At 52.4% G+C, this 17,100-nt stretch overlaps 1 protein-coding gene across 3 annotated transcripts in view; it reads right to left on the bottom strand.

Annotated features, from left to right (window-relative positions):
• The window catches only part of ADGRD1 (adhesion G protein-coupled receptor D1), a 176,338-nt gene that overhangs the window by 21,799 nt on the left and 137,439 nt on the right, over positions 1-17,100 (bottom strand). For all 3 annotated transcript variants that reach the window (XM_018061421.1, XM_005691335.3, XM_005691336.3), the window contains 4 exons: positions 12,082-12,185; positions 10,349-10,460; positions 7,671-7,824; positions 2,031-2,097 (listed from right to left, as the gene is read on the bottom strand). In XM_018061421.1, the coding sequence (XP_017916910.1) occupies positions 2,031-2,097; positions 7,671-7,824; positions 10,349-10,460; positions 12,082-12,185 (437 nt within the window). The remainder of the gene's footprint in view (positions 1-2,030; positions 2,098-7,670; positions 7,825-10,348; positions 10,461-12,081; positions 12,186-17,100) is intronic.

Raw genomic sequence — 17,100 nt, 5'->3', positions numbered from 1 at the left:
CCAAAATCCAACAGAGGCTTTAATTTTATTATAATAAATAAAGAGGCTTTTGTCTATTGGAGGAGTGAGGAGGCATCACGTGACACAGGACTGACCATCTTCATCGGCTCATCAGGTGTCTGTCAGTTCCCCTCCTGGCAGTGCCCACTCAGCTGAGAGGAATGGTTCCCCAGTGGATCCCAGCCACGGCTCTGACTTCCAGAGAAGCTTTGTCTGGGATGTAGGGTCCAGTTATAAGGTTGTGAAATTCCTCCTGGATTCCAAGATGTGACTCCAGGGACTCAGACAGGACCACCAGCCATTCTACTGCCTCATTTCTCTCCAAAGCCTCAGAATTGCCAAGAGCCTGGGTGTCCCTTAGACACATCCCTCCCTGGATCTGGGTGCAGCCCCAGGGGCCTGGCACACCCGCTGGGATCTGGTCAGGCCCACGACACATCCTCACTGACTCAGGACGTGAATGTCACCTGGTCACTCACTCACACCTACTCAAGGAGCCTGGCCTCTGCCCCCAGCTCTGCAAACCCAGAGACATATCATCCCCTGTAACTCCATAGAGGCCCCTGAGGCAGGCGCTGTGATGATGCTCGCCCTGCGGAGGAGGAGCCTGAGGCCCAGGGAGGTTAGGGGACCCAAGACTATGCTCCTGCACCTGCCTTTCTGGCCCCAGTCCTCCCCTCCGAGACCTTCTGGATCAGGAGACATGAAGTGCCCCAGACACGTGACAGTGCCTGTAAGAGGCTTGTTCCTGTCTGGAACCCAGACCCTGGAAAGAAGAACCTCCTGTCAGGATGCGGCATCTCCGGTGGAAACACACGGTGAGTACAGTGGTCCCTCTGCAGAGGGGCAGCTCCAACCCAGGCTCCCTGAGAGGGTGATGACTCTGCAGGAGGAAGCCCAGGCTTTCCACCATTGTCATGCAGAGTGTTAAGTGGATGAGCATCCTCAGATCCCCCGTCCCCACCAGACACTCAGTGACCCTCCGGACATTTGCCAAGGCTGCCTCGCTCTCAGGCACGTGAGTGGGTGAGAGGCTTATATCAGACTCAGACCCTGGAGCTGAGCCACACGCTGTGGGCGGCCAGCATCTGCACTCCCAGATGGAACGAAACTGAACAAATGCCAACGAGATGTGTTTGAGATGAAGTTTCTTCTTTTAATTTGTGCCTTGACTTCGGATACCACGCAGGCTTGCAAGGAATGGGCCAGAACAGTGGTTGTTTAATCATTCTTCTTTCAGTATGCACTCAGACAGCACTTTCTTTAAAAGCCTCATCTCCAGGAAATTGTTGCCCTAAAGTGGAATAAGCCAGATTCCTCCCAGTTTAGTGACTCAGTTGAGAAATTATCTCAGGCTGAAGCTATGACCAAGTTTAACTCCCTCTCTCTTCTTAAACTCTCTCCATGGTGTTTTCTCTCAGTGGCTTGAGGGGGCAGCCTCCTAAAGATGGTTGAGCTAAAGCCTTTTTCTCTTTGGGAGGAAAGGAAATCAACTTTCTAGAACCTGAACACCTGGCCTGGCTGCACAGCACCAACCCGGCCTCTTCTTGATTCAACTCTGGACCCACCAGCTGCAGTTTCAAAATGGTGGCATGAGGTCTAGAACACACAGGGTCCCATCTGCTGCTGCCCTCCATGAGGAGAACCTTGGGGCCCACTGCTGGCGTGCACTGGTCTACACACACACAGTCTTATGTTCACTCGGCTGTAACTGAATGAGACTTCTTATGAACTAGGCACTTGTCTGGTCCACAGGTGACCAGACAGCATGTCTAGGAAAACTGCATGGATGGAAAGTTCCCATTAGAAACCTGTACCAGCCACCCAGTCCTGGAGGCACTAAGAATCCCTCGTTGCTAGTTTCAAGGTGGGAGAAAGCCCCAAACACTTTTTTTTAAACTGTCAGGGCTGGAAGATGCCAGCCTTGGACAGACCCCTCCCCCAAAAGAACACAGGAGGACAATGAGCCGGGGCCATGGGAACCCTCCCCACGGGAGTCCTGCCAACACAGGAATCACTGTTTTACTTACTTCTTACTTGTTCCATAACTGTCCATGGCAAAGACTATTGAAATGATACAGATCAGAAGAGGAAACCCTGCAGAAAATGAGAGCAGAGAACCATATTAGCGCCAGTCTCTTTTGATGCATTTATTCATTTCATACCTGATGGATACAAAAAACTGTGCTGAGTGCTGAGGGCACAGAACAGCCTCTAGGCTCCAAGGACTTCAAGTCTAAACAAAGAGATAACACACGGGTGCATTTTAGGGCAGATCCGTTATGAATCTATTTTATATCTGAAAACAATCGCTTCTGGCTGCTCAGAAAGCAGCCATGCATCCTCTGGGCCTCTTAACTGATCAGTGCTCTGAACACAGGGTCTCCCTCTGCTCCCTTGCAAGGAAGGGACGGTGGCGGGGTGCCGAGACAACAAGGGGTCCCTTCCACCCACTGACCCTCCCCTCCAGAAGAACGGGCTCCTGACCAGGAAACTGCACTTGGCAGATTCTGACGGGAAAAGGGTCGGGGGAATACAACAAGTGGCTCTCTGTCGCCTGCCCCTGAGCTGAGTCTGTCCTGCCCATGGGAGACCTGCTCCAGGACCCAGAGGGAAGCCTGCTCCTCTACCCCCCCTACCCCCACTCACTCCAGGCCTGGGCACCTCAAGGGCACCACAGCCCTCCTGGGATGTCTGGTGGCTCGGTCAGCAGAGAGCACGCCTGCCCTTCTGAGGATCAGTTTTAAATTATCTTGAAAAGGAGTTTCTGGAAAATCATCCCATCTCTGAAACACTTTGTCTTGATGTCAAAATAGTCTGCATCACAGGACGTCTGCCCAAGACAATCGCCAGGCTCTCACAGAAGAGCAGCCTCTGGGGAGAGGTGCTGGGGCCAGGAGGAGGTGTGCCTCTCACCGCTGACCCGCTACCACACTGGGTTCCCTACCCGCATGCATGACCTCATAGGAGCGAGAGCCTTTCCAGGTGTTGGATCCGCTGGCTGCAGGCCTCCTGCCTCGATGGACCCAGAGTCACAGGAGACAAGCAGGGACCTGGGACCAGGCCCCCACCCTGCTGCCCACTCACTGAGGGCCTCAGTTTCCTCAGATGTCACAGGGGGCCCCCACTGCCTGGCTCACTTGGGGAAGCCCAAGCCTCGGGCTGCAGGAGAAGTGGGTGCTGCAGGAGCACTGGGCCCCCAGGACAGCCTGGCAGGTGCACACGGGGCCCTGAAGGGTCCCCAGGGCCCCGTTTGGGTGGGTTCTGAAAGGTGCAGGAAGAACTGGAGGTGCCAGAGAGGATGGATTTTCAAACTCAGTGGCTGAGGCTTCACTTGGAGCTGCCACACCTCTCTCCGCTGATCCTGGCTGTGGCAGGGGCCCAAGTCAGAGGCTGTCATCTCTTTACTGCCCAGAGTTAAATGGAAGAGTCAAAGCTTCTTTTCCTGCCTTCACAACTGCGGTGTGATGTGTTTCTCCCACAATCCCCAAAGCTACACTGACAGGCCTTGGTCACAGCTTCCCCTGCACCATTCTCTGTGTCCTGCAGAGGACAGGCCACAGAAAGGTGACTAGAAGGGTCTGAGAAGAGGGCAAACTCCACTCTCTGCTTTCTCTGAAACATGCTGCAGGAGCCACGGGGATCGGGTGAGCGTGTTAAGAAGGAAAATTCACAGGCAGCAGGAGGAGGAGCGTGGGAGCAGGATGCAGACATCAGCCAGTAGGAAGAGCCTGGGCTTTGGAGCCAAATGACACGTGGCTCTAGCCCCAGGGCCACCCTGGACCAGCTGCGCAGCCTCAAGGGCTCGGCTGAACCTCTCTGGGTCGCCAGGTTCTCACTCTGTAAATGGAGGTGACATCAGGCTACTGTGAGGACCACACGAGCCGAGGCGTGGATGTGATCCAGGAGGCACTGATGTACAAAGCCTACCTCTGTACAGTAACCTCCACTATTACTAACAAACTCAGATGTCTTTTCCACTGTTGCTATCATCTGAAATTCACACCTCAATAACCCATGCAGACACGTGACCTGCTTCCGCAAACAACTTGAAGTCCCTCTGGCCCTGTCCAAGGATGCTGACCATATGGAGCTCAAGAAGTGCTCTCTGTAGGCTTCCCTGGTGGCTCAGTGGTAGAGAACCCACATGCCAATGCAGGAGACATGGGTTCAATCCCTGGTCCGGGAAGAGCCCACATGCCGTGGCGCAACTAAGCCCGTCCACCACAACTACTGAGCCTGTGCTCTGGAGCTTGGGAGGCACGACCGCTGAGCCTATATGCCCTGGAGCCCGTGCTCTGAAACAGGAGACGCTGCAGCAATGAGAAGCCCATGCACCGGAACTAGAGAGTAGTCCCCACTCTCTGCAACTAGAGAAAAGCCCACGCAGCAGAAAAGACCCAGAACAGCCAAAACTAAGTAAATAAATAAATCTTTTAAAGAAAGCAGTGTTCTTTTTGGAATGTGGTGACCTTTCAGAGGAACCACACTGGCTGTTGCCTCCTAAGACCCAGGGAAGTGGGGAGGGGTGATGTAAGGAGTGACCATAAGGAGCATTGCTATGAAATATTAACCTGGACACACGGAGCAACGCATGGAGAGGATGGATAATATGAAATCCAACAGAGGGGCAGGGATGTCTCAGCAGAAAGGGGCAGAGAGATAACAATGCCAGGAGACAAGTGGTCTACCCTCTGGTAGAAGTCACTGAGGCTGGATGCCTTGCTCTGGACACATAGGAGGGCTGCACTTTCATATCCAAGGCTTTTGGATCATCAACTCCTGGGCAGTGAGTTGCGAACAGAAGGGACACATGCCTCTATCAGTTAAGTGTTTAATTTCCAGGGTGATATCCACCCGGACCATCTTCTCTCTTACAGCACCCAGCTATGGCTCAAGGCAGCAACCTCCCCATCACCCTGAGCTGCTGAGGGACTGCCCTGAGCAGAGCCCCTCTGTGCCCACCAGCCTGCTGAGGACACACAGTGTACACAGGAGACAAACATGGCTGTTTCCACCAATGTTATAGCAGCGTGACCCAGCCTGCCCTGACTGATACACCTCCCAAGAGCTTGGTACTATGTCACTTCCCTGGGACACCAGCACAATTTCAGAGAAAGGCAGGGTCCAAAATGAACTACGATCAAGTTTCCAACCCTAGGTGAGTGAAAGTGAAAGTGTTAGTCGCCCAGCCACGTCCGACTCTTTGCCACCCTATGGACTGTAGCCCACCAGGCTCCTCTGTCCATGGGATTCTCCAGGCAAGAATACTGGAGTGGGTTGCCATGCCCTCCTCCAGGTGGTCTTCCCAACCCAGGGATCGAACCTGGGATCTCTTGCATTGCAGGCAGATTCTTTACCATCTGAATCACCAGGGAAGCCTAGATGAGTGGACGCTCACAAAAGAAATGAAGTCATAACAGAGAAAAATGAAGCAAGCTGCATTTCTTTCGCTTCTGAGTTTACGATCGTTTCTCTGACCACTTCGGAATTTGTGGTCAGAGATTCACATCTGCTGCACCGACACGTAAACAACACTCAACTGTTTATCACTCACCTCATCTCCCAGTTCCCAGGTGGACTCCTTGAGGACAGAGATTACATTTCACCCACCTTACAAGTTCAAGCATAGCGCCTGCCATATAGAAAAACCTTGCGTAGGTTGTTCATGGGACACCCCTAATTCCAAGTCAGCTAAAACCACAATCCTTGAGTTTCAAAAAATGATACCGTTTGAAGGTCACTGTAAGAGCAGGCTGAAAATCTCTAGGGAAGTGGCCTCTCTCTGGGGGATCCTTCCTATAGTGTGACCTCCCAGGGCCTTGGCTCAGCCTGCAGCTTCCCCCTAGTTAATAACTGCAGGTCGAGAAAGTCCAGCCACCTGCAGACTGTCTGTACTCAGGCCCAGAGCTAAGTCTAACCAATGTGAAGGAAGGATGCAGTTCTGAGCCCTGATGAAATCAGTTAAGGGGACGCAGACTGGAGACAGAGGTGGCAGGCCTGCTGGAACCCATCCCAGCCCTCTGTTTGCAGGGAGTCTCTGATGGAGGGTGTGCAGGCCTAAGAACACCCACAGGGAAGATACTGGGATCAGAAACCACACAGTCACAGCCACTGCTTCAAGCAGGAATGGAAACTCAGGGTTTCCAGATCTCCTCATGTTTCAAAAGAACCCCATAATTTTATGTAAACCTTCTCCATTGTTATATATTGGCAAATATTTCATTGTTTTTCCTCTAATACATTGCAGGCTAAAGAAGCCATCCTTCATGGCTGGACTGGATTGTGACCCCACCTCTACCCTGAACCAGCGTAGATGGCTCCTGTCACTGCAGAGACAAAGTCCACACTTAATTCATTTCAACCGTCCTTGCTGTGGCTATGGGGTGTGTGTGTGTGCACGTGCACGTGTGTGCATGCGCACGTACACACAAATCTAAACTGTATGGCCATTTCCATAAAGAAACTAGTCATCACAGGTGGTTGATCACACATCATCCTGTAAATGCTTACTAAATGCAGCATTTAGTAAGCTTACTAAATGCTTACTAAATGAAGAAGTCAGGCAGGAGCAACCCGCCTCTTTCAGGGAGTCACAGCAGGATGGAAGGAGACAGTTATGCTTGAGTGGGGCCCGTAAGTCTCCTCTCTCCCCATTCCATTAGCCAGCTCAAAGCACAAAATAAAATGTTTGCTCCCTGCACCACGAGGACTATGAAAATTAAACCTATTGCAAGAAAACTAGAAAGGAGTAGCAGGTCCCTGATGATGGACTAATGCTTTATAGCAAATGCAAGAATACCAGGTGTCCATTACTCTGGCAGGAAGCAGGGTCTCCTGTGCTCTGCTGCTCCACCTCAAGATGGGCAAGGAGGAAGTTCACAAAGGAGTCACGTCGATGGGGAGGTAACTCCCCGGATAAAGGACCATCCTAACTGATGAAAGTTAGCTTTTAAAAAAACATAAGCATATAAAGTCTCTGTAAATTTTCCTAAGGGCTTGCTGCAAATTAAGAATTTATTCAAGAAAACCTACTAAAAACAGAGAGGAAAACAGAGACTAGGACACCTGGGCTACAATCTGCTCCACTCCAGGCAGGCATGGCTAACAAGACAGACGCCCTCCCCCGGGGCCCGATCCAAAGCCACAATATCTCCCTGGGGCAGACTGCCTGCATATCTCATTCTCCCTAGCACCACGGTGCAGAAACTATTCCAAGTAAGAGCAACCAAGAGATTGGAATTCCTTTCCGCCGCCAACCACAACCCACAGTCTACAGAGTCCACCCGCCGTGTGACCGGCTGGGAACACAGGGACCCGACTGCCCTCCCCCCAGGGCACCCATATACTGTGGTATTAGAGGCTACCTCCCCCACCCAGCACCCCACACTAAAGCTGGGTGTCGATCCAAGAGAAGCAGGCCACTGTTCCCGCACTGGCTCAGGAGCATGCCTCTGAGATCTTTTCTAGACAGAAGGGAAGCCAACCATTAGAATAGAACACTCCAAAGCACTCCCCATGGGAACTGACTTTTTTGAAAAAAGTTGTGGGGAAGTTCAAGACTAAGAGTACCTGGCCTCTTCAAGGTGTTTCACATGAAGATGAAATCGCAACCCACCTCTGCCCCCGGCCCCATCCCATCCCCACCTCCCCACCCCATCCCCACCTACCCCATCCTATCCCATAGTAGTAGCGGTGCTTGCTATCTTCTGATCCGAAGACCTTGATCACCATGCTGTACAGATGCAACCCTTCTACCAGCATCCACGAAAAGGCGCTCAGGAAGAAGTAGTGCAGGAGCATGGCCAGCACCTGGCACGGGGCCTAGGATCAAAGCAATGCATGGAAAATAAGCTCTCTCAGGGTGTGAGCAGTGCATGTTTGCCGTTGTCTCAACCTCCCTCCACAGATTTTCTGGGGGTGCCTTATGGTCATGTGGCTTCATTTCTTTCTGGAGAGTCATGTTTTGCTTTTCCCGGGGGGAGTGATTTGAGTGGAGCACATGACTCAAGCAGTAGCCAATCAGAACCCTCCCCAGGCACAGTGATTGGTTCATGAGAGGGCAGGGAATTGGCCCGGCCAATCAGCAAAAATATCCCCATCCCTGCCACAGGATTGGTTCAGGGGCAGGCATGTGACTGGCCAGGTAGATGGCCTGAGCTCCGGAGTGGGCGGAGCCATCAGCAAGCGGGTTTCCCTCATAGCTCCAGACTTAAGGACCCTAGCCTGGAGCTTGTGAAATAACCTTGGCTCTGCAGCCGGGAGGTGCTGCAGAGCAGAGTGTATGAGGGGAATGGAATTGAGGGGAAGAGAGAAATCAGCATGTGACGTGTCTGTTTTACTTCTCTACTTCAAGGTGTTGGTTACCTACCTGGAGCTGAACAGCCTGAGCGACACAGCTGCTTCTCTGGAGTTTACCCTCAATGGTGTGTAATAAACAGAGATGCCCAAACTATCTGTAATGTCTGCTTTTCTCGGTGTTCTGGGCACTGATATCCAGGAGGCCCACCTGCCTTCTCTCTGACTGGGAGCTGTGCTCCTCTGTTCAGAGCATCACGGGGCATCTGGTTCTTCTTGCTCCTAGTGTCACGGGCCACAGCTTCAGGCTCAGCCACATGGCCTCAGATTCTCCCTGGGACCTCGATCAGAAATTTCACACACCGCTCCCCTGCCCCGCCACCCCGCCCCAGCCCCTATGCTCTCTGTAAGTCCACAGCCACCCAACCCTAAGCTCAGATCAAAGCGCCAGGGAACCAGGAGTCAGGGAGGAAAACCAAGATGAAAACCAAGAACAACCATCTCTGTGGGGGCTCTATGTCCTGTCCTCCCAAGGCCCCCTGGACAGTTAATTCTTAGGGGAAGAAAAAGGAGCAAGTCGCTAAAAGGCTGTGTTTTTGTCACCAGGCTCTGTCAAAGTTAGACATAAATATGGGACATATCTATTATTTTTGTGGTTCCAGTATTCACGGCTCTGTGTCTTTTAGGACCAGCTTCCCCTTTCATCTGGGGAGCACCTTCATCCCTTATACACACACACAGAGGCTCTGATGAGACCAGCCACCATAGTCACCTTTCCTATCTGTCACAGAAGTCATCCAATGGGTGGATCACTCAAGCAGATCCACCCACTGGAGCCCTGCCTGGGATTTCAGACACATAGGCTCTGAGAAGGAGAATACTCCCGGGTCCCTGGGATCATCATCTGGACAGTGGATGCCTGGGCCACTTCCCCTCCTGCTGCCATCACACCGTGGGAGCTCACTCCTCTCAGTGTGGCTTGGGCCAGCAGCATCAGCATCACCCAGATGCTGGATGGAAACAGGAACGCCAGATCCTGCTGAACCTGAATCTACATTTTAAGAAAATCCTATGTGATGATCCACAGTGGAGTCTGAAAAGCATCCTGTAGGAGAGAATGAGGCTGGTGCAGGTTCATCTGTCCACAGCACAGCCAAGAACTTCTTAGATGCTTGGTTGAACCCCTAAACCTGCAAGCAGAGGAGAGTGGATCTCTCCTTAGGCAGCAGCCCCAGGACAGGCAGGTGGGCTGAGGACCCTCCTGGGCATAAGGATAAGAGGCTCTGCTGACCTTCACTTAGGGGGATAAAGAGTTCACCTTCCTTTAGCCAAATGTGATTGTATCCCAGGACCACTGATTCATACCGCTCGAGTCTCCTTCTGTCCTAGCGTAGAGCAAGCCCATCTCTGCTTCTCCTTCTCATCAACCAGGCTTATAACCCACGTCACCCATGCCTGGGTCATTCTGGCCTCAGCATTTGACTTACTGTGAGATCTAACACTTCTTAGCTCCCCAGAGAATTCCCTGCCTGATTCAAAGGGTACAGAAATGTAGATCTAGTTCTTCACAGCCCATTTGTGGAGAGCACCTGCCCTGGGGAGGCAGAGGAGGGGTGTGGCTGTGTGCGGTCAGAGCAGAAATGGAGAGCAGTGTCTGCAGCAAGACTGCACGAGGTCAGACTTTGGTCAGCACTTACTTGGACGAGTCACTGTAACCCTCTGTGCCTCAGTCCTGCCTCTGTGGCATCACTTCCTGGGCTTGATACGAGGATTAGCTGAGTGGATCTATGTAAGCCCTCAGCACAGTGCCCAGCATGCAGGCAGGGCCATTCCTGTCTTCACTACCAAGACAGATGTGAGCAGGGCGGCCAGTTCAGGCCGGTCATCTTCCCTGTCTCTCCCAGAGGAACCACAGCCTGGCTGTCTAGTGGTCTGAATTTGGAGTTGAAACCAGCAGGTGCCACCCCTGCTGATGGCCCCCTGGTTGTGGGAGGAGGGGATGGGAGGGAGGCCCACTGTGGACACATTAGGACCCAGGGGACCCACTCACTGTGCCTGGCTCGAAGCGGAAGCTGATGAGCAGCAGAACCTGGGCCACCAGGACAGCGCAGGACAGGTTGGCGTGGATGTGGTAACGCTGGTTCCGGATGGTGCTGACTGAGCTGGGGGCAGAGAGGCACTGGATCAGCTGTGGCTGCCCCCTACTGCTCCTCCAAGGACCACCAAAGAGGCCTTGATAAGCCTGCCTGGGTGCCGCCACTTCCAGTTATGAACCCTCAGTGCCTCGCTATTACTCCTGGAAATGACCCAGTTCATTCCACAGGCCCTGCAGGACCTGGCCCTTGCCCATCACTCCGACTCAGGTCTTTCCTTCCTCTGGTCACAGACCCCTTTTTCTGGTTCTCCAAGATCCCCAGCCCACTCTATCCTTGGGGTCTTTGCAACAGCTATTACTCTGCAGTAAAGTCCCTCCCTGGGTCTCCCCTAAGAGAGAACTTCCTGAGCCTGAGGGAGCCCCACTTCCTCTCTGAACTGCCCTCAGGGCTCAGACAGCTGTGGAGATGTGTGTTCAGGCCTTCGCATCCTCACTTGTCATCTGCCTCCCCACCCCCGCCCCCAATCAGGCATGCTTTTACTATCTTGGGTGCAACTGCGTCTTCAGAGGTGACTATAGGCCTGGGTGGGTTGGAGTAGGGGGCGGGAGTGATGGGTTTGGACTTGCTGAGTAAATAGCTGAGAAACAAGGGAATCAAAGCAGGAACATTCTGAGCGTAACACTGAGGCCCCTCCAAATCCGCCTCCATCTCCTCTCACCTGGCTCAGATCCTGCCAGAAGCTCCTATGTACAGTGGGTACCCCCGCTCCGCCCCTCAGAGTGCCCAGGTCCCTGGTGGGCTGCAGCAGGGGCCCAGGGAAGCTAACAGCTTCCCCTGCCATTGTGGCTGCAGCCCCCGGACCAACCAAACCAGGGACCCCCCTAGACAGAGAGTCACCCAGGTGACTAGTGTCCTCAGGGAACAGGGCAGGTGAGGAGAGGTACCAACTTCCAGGAGGAACCCCATGAGCACCTGAGCACCCCTTGAGACTGAGGCCCATCCAGGTGTGAGTAACACGCCCTCCTTAGAAGTCCAACAGCTCTGGGGAGTGTGCAAACCCATCTTCCCAGCTGACTACCCAGACTCTCGGCTCTGATCTTGTTTTTCTGTCCCAGTCCTGAAAGAGCCATGGGCAGACTTAGCTGCCAGTATCCACTCGGTGGCGGGGGGTTGGGGGTATCCTCAAGCTCTGACCAGACTGATGTGACTTCAGCCGGGGGAAGGGGCCCTCCAGGGATCTTACCCCTGGGGCTTCCAGCAGCCCAGCCCCACAAGGATCTGGCTGCTTTAATAACATTTTGGGTGGCGAGGGGGCGGGGTCCTCTGTTCTGGCACTCACCTGGTCAAAGGCCAGAAAGTCCTGTGGGCTGGGGACCTTTTCAGAACTTTCCGGCTTAGCTCAAGCCAGGTGCCCCTCCTCTCTCCTCCGTCTTTTCCAGCACCCCACAGGCCCCCCACACCCCAGATCTCAAAACAAAAGGTACTTGAGGAACAACCATCCACCTGTCACACACCGTGTGCAGAATCTAAAGGGAGGCCAGCATTTGCCGCCCCACCCCGCCCCCACCCCCACCCGCAGCCCAGTACAAGTGCCAGAAGGGAAATCGAGGTGGGCAGGGGTGGCACTGACATTCGCACGAAGCTGCCCAACCTCCTGGGCCCCGGGGGAGAGCAGAAGATGACTCACGAGAGCACGGCGAAGGTGACCAGCGTGACTGCCAGGCAGAGCACGGACAGTGAGCAGCCGATGTAGCTGATGGACGAGAGCGCCACCTGGTGTCCGCGTGTGAGCTGTGCGGGAAGCAGAGCGGAGGTGGTCAGCCATCTGGTCCAGGTCCTACAGGGGAACTGGCCCAGTGGTTAGTGCCGCCCGAGCCGGACTGAGGAGAGGGGGTAGAGTTCAGGTTGGAAAGGGTTCCGGGCTAATGCACAGCTGAGCACCAGGTAGTCATCGGGCCGTTTTGAATTGGTGGTGACTGACAGTCCCTGCCTCTGCCAGATACCCTGCTGTTGCCATCAAGAGGGCGAGGCCTTTGATGTTGGCTCTTGGTTCTGTACATTTCAGACGCTCCAAAAGGCTTCACCAGTCACTCAGATTCCTCCACCTACCAGTCTCTGTGAGCCTACTGCCTACCCCTCCCCCACCCATCCCCATGCAGCCTGCCTGCTGTGTGCCTCCCTGTCGAGAATGTGACATCCACAGCTGCCCAGGAGATGCAGTGTTTGCTTAAGACCCTGACCCATAGGCCCTGGTTCAAGTCGCAACATGCCCTTGTCCTCAGTCAATGACCTAGGAATGAATTTAAACATGTAAGATGCTCAGAGCGACATAAGAGTTTGCTATTATCCCTGATGTCAAATACAGCATAAACAAACTCAGTGGGTTAAGTGGATGCAAAGTCACAAAGGATGGTGACAGAAACCACAGCTCACTTAAGAGACCAATCCAAGACTCCAGGAGCTAGGATCTCAAGGACACACACATTTGAACCTGGGATCCAAGAAACTCCGTGCTCCCTAAGCCACACAACTGGAAGACCAACTTCTGGCAGAGGTCGTTGCAGTACACTTCCTGCTGGGGCTCATGGCTCCTCCACCAGCATCAAAGACCCAGGCTGGAGTTCATTCTGCATCTGTGTCCAGCCCTGGACATCAAGGACCCTCCAGCCTTGCCCAGGACACCCAGAACCTTGACCTCCAGCTAAACTACTTTCTTCCCTGTTCATTGGGACCTGAGCATGCATGCTAAGTCACTTCAGTCACATCTGACTCTTTGTGACCCCATGGACTGTAGCCTGCCAGGCTCCTCTGTCCATGGGGATTCTCCAGGCAAGAATACTGGGCTGGGTTGCCATACCCTCCTCCAGGGGATCTTCCCAACCCAGGGAATGAACCTGCATCTCCTGCATTGGCAGGCAGGTTCTTTACCACTGAGCCACCTGGGACCTAACCAGGAACAGAAGGAGGAAACACTGAGATCTGTAAAAGGGCTGTTGGCCAGGATGCGGGAAATGCTACAGGCACAGGAGGCCCCACAGGAAATGTAAGTGGGTCGCAAAGAACAATTTGGGAGCCAGCAGGTCTGTGCCTGAGGACTCATCACTCAATGGGGTCTACTTCCTTCAGATTTGAGTCACTCAGCTCATCCCCAGGGGTCAGGAAACATTTCCGATCTCTGGCTGAAGGGAGGCGGGGGAGGCTGAAGCCTAGACCCAGCAGCCCTAGGCGTCAAGGCAGGGCCCTCGTGAGCAACTCCTATCTTTGCAGCACAAAAAAGCTTCCTAGGCGGGTGGGGCCACTCCAGCAGCCTTCCTTCTCAGTAACATCACAAGATCTTGAATCCTAAACTTCCCCATCTGCAGATGGAACACACGGTGCTCCAAGTCATCAGATCCCCTAGGAAGGCGAACGGAAATATATTCCTGGAGCCACGCTCCCACACGGTATCACTCAACACTCTAATTCCTGTGAGATGTTGTCACTGGTCTTCTGTGAAATGACGTTTCTGGTTTTAGATAAGTTTCAGAAAAGTTGCACTCTCTATCTGCTTTTAAAGATGTTTTGGTGAATATAAGCAATCTAAGGCTTCTGAGAAATCCTACAGGTGAATATACACACACACACACACACACACACACACACACACATATATATCTATATATATATAGCAAGAGAGAACTGTGTTAAACTTGGCATTTCTCAAACTCTTTGGGGGAGGGGAAGAGAGTACGTCTTTAGAAGTGCTATTACTTCAAGTGATGCTTTTGAGAAAGGGAAATGAAACCCCAAAGAGGAAACACTAACATTATACTGAATATATCATCTTTCCTTGCTGTCTCATAAGACAATAGAAGTGTCTTGCCATCGTTACAATGATCCTTGCCTAGAGAAGGTGTGAAGTGTTGGTTACCAGAGTTTATAGACATCAGCAGGCCATCAACTGTTCTTGGAAACTGAGGTCGACCTCAGCAGCGCTCACTAAATTGAAATTAACTTAAATGACCAGTGGAAATGCCAGCAAATGAAATATACCAGCATGTCTGTATCAACAAGGTAGGCTGGCTTTGGTGACATGCTCACCCCACTGCCACTCGGAAGTCCCCTCCCTAGTCTGGCCCCGGAGCACAAGTTCTGTGCATGGAGTCCTTTGCACCCTGAGGTCTCAGCTCGTCCCCCTCCCTGTTCATTGCTCTACTGCCCAAACATCTCACATCCCCACAGTGCGAGCATCCCACTCTCTGACACCAGTCACATTTCACGGGGGGAAGTCTTCTCTCTCCCAGAGAGATGGGAGGCTCTTTGAGGACAGAGATCATGTTCCTGAAACTTCCGCTGCCTGATCACCCACAGCTCTGAGAACAGCAGGTACTACTGAGAATGAGGGTTCATTTGCTGAAGGTTTCAGAGCAGAAAGAGCCCTCGAGTCTATTCCCCTGACTCCCCCACTGATCCACCATAAAATATGTATTTAATGTACATCATTGTGTGTATACCTCTTAGAAAAATAATGAAACTTTACCTCCTCCATTCACAGAGCCCTAGTGAGCTTCCTGTGGGCTCATGTGAGGTTCACTGCACAGCATAAAAGCTTCCAGATGTGAGGGCTCTACCTGGCCAGCCACACTCACTGACATCTTTACCTGCTTTCTGCACACAGGCTCTGCCTAGGGCTTCTGATAAATGAGAGTCCAGCCCTAGCCTCATACCCACAGCTGCCCCGTACTCTACCATATGCCCTGCAGCCCCACTGTCAACCAACCTGTGGAAAAACAGGAAGTGTTAGTTGCTCAGTCTGATTATTTGCAACCCGATGCAAAGAATTCTTTGTAACCAGGCTCTTCTTTCCATGGAATTCTCCAGGCAATAACCATGGAGTGGGTAGCCATTCCCTTCTCCAGGGGATCTTCCTGACCCAGGGATCGAACCTGGGTCTCCTGCATTGCAGTAATTTATTTTTACCATCTGAGTTACAACAGAAGCCCTCAACCAACCCTATTATCAACCAAGTCAACCATCAACCCACCCCACCATCAGCCAACTTCACCATCAATCAACCTCACCATCAACAACTTTATTATCAACCAATTCTACACCATCAACCAACCCCACATCATCTGTCAGTCTCACCAGCAACCAACCCCACCATCAACTAATCTCACCATCAACCAACCCCACTGTCAATCTACCCCACTATCAGCCAACTCTATTATCAACCAACTCAACCCATCAACCAACCTTACCATTAATCAAAACTCACCATCGACCAACTCTTCATCACAGCTTTTACCAACCCCACCAAAGCCAGCCTTAAGCCAACCACAATAGGGAACACTTTAAAAATGAGATAAGGCTCCTCCATTGAGCAGAGCTATCATCCTGGTTGCTGCTGCTGCTGCTAAGTCACTTCAAGTTGTGTCCGACTCTGTGCGACCCCATAGACAGCAGCCCATCAGGTTCCCCCATCCCTGGGATTCTCCAGGCAAGAATACTGGAGTGGGTTGCCATTTCCTTCTCCAATGCATGAAAGTGAAAAGTCAAAGTGAAGTTGCTCAGTTGTGTCTGACTCTTAGCGACCCCATGGACTGCAGCCCACCAGGCTCCTCAGTCCATGGGATTTTCCAGGCAAGAGGACTGGAGTAGGGTGCCATTGCCTTCTTAGCCAGTCTCAAAATGCTCATACAGAGCATAAGGCAAGCTATTAATATATCGGAAGGTCATACTTTAAACGGCACTTGCATGATAAAGCAAGCCTATGAGGGGAAAATGAGAGGTGATCAGAAGGACCTTTGAAAACCTCTCAGGTCCCCTACAAGCCATGGTCTGTGCAGGTAACCTCATACATCATTCTTCAGCACAGTGGTCTGAGTAACACTGAGGCAGACCACAGGAGGAACCTGCCTGCAGAAGTCGGGGTCTTCAGATTTTTCTTGTTTAAAACAGCTGTCAGATCCACAGAGCAGAATGTGTGTGTTGGTGTTGGGATAATCTGAGAGACTCTGCTTGCCTGAAGGGTTTACTCCCCCTCTCTTTTTATATAAGAGCTTGATAACTTTAACGCATGTTCAGCCCACTGGTTTGCCAGTGTGTTAAGTGAATCTGTGTTAAACATGGCTCCACCGTAAGCTGCCAACAGCCTGTGCCTTGTGAAGTTGGCTAGGAGGGAAAGTGGGCTTCACACTGGCCCCAACATGCAACCGGAAGCAGACAGAGAGGACAGGCAAGGACCTCCTGAACCGGAAGCAGGGTGCACTCTAGTGGTGAGGTCCATGGAGACAAGGGTTGTCTGTCTTGCTCCTGTTCAGATCCCCAGCCTCTGACAAGGACTGGCAAACTCTAGATGTTCAAGAGATGAACCAAAGATCAGATTCACCTGGGGTCATGAAGCATTCACAGCAGACTGGATGGTTAAGATGGGGAGAACAGAAGTGCCTTTATTGGGCATCTACTGTATACAGGCACCAAACCAGCAGAGGAGGCTGTGAGTGGCATCCCGGTTCTCACGTTGAAGAAACGTGACTGCCCATCACTGCACAGCTGGCGAGGCAGTACTGGACTGACCCCAGATGGCCTGGACCCCCATCGGCAGCAAGCATGTATTAAGCACCCACTGAGTGCCAAGCCTCGGGCTTAACCTGCAGTAGGGAAAGCAGATAATGAACAGAGGCACAAACAGATACTGATAAATACATGAGTGAACAAATAAGGT

The sequence above is a fragment of the Capra hircus genome, chromosome 17, assembly GCF_001704415.2.
Source record: "Capra hircus breed San Clemente chromosome 17, ASM170441v1, whole genome shotgun sequence".
NCBI lineage: Eukaryota > Metazoa > Chordata > Mammalia > Artiodactyla > Bovidae > Capra > Capra hircus.
The sequence above is the reverse complement of the archived record's forward strand: the minus strand, read 5'-3'. Positions and strand labels throughout refer to the sequence as shown.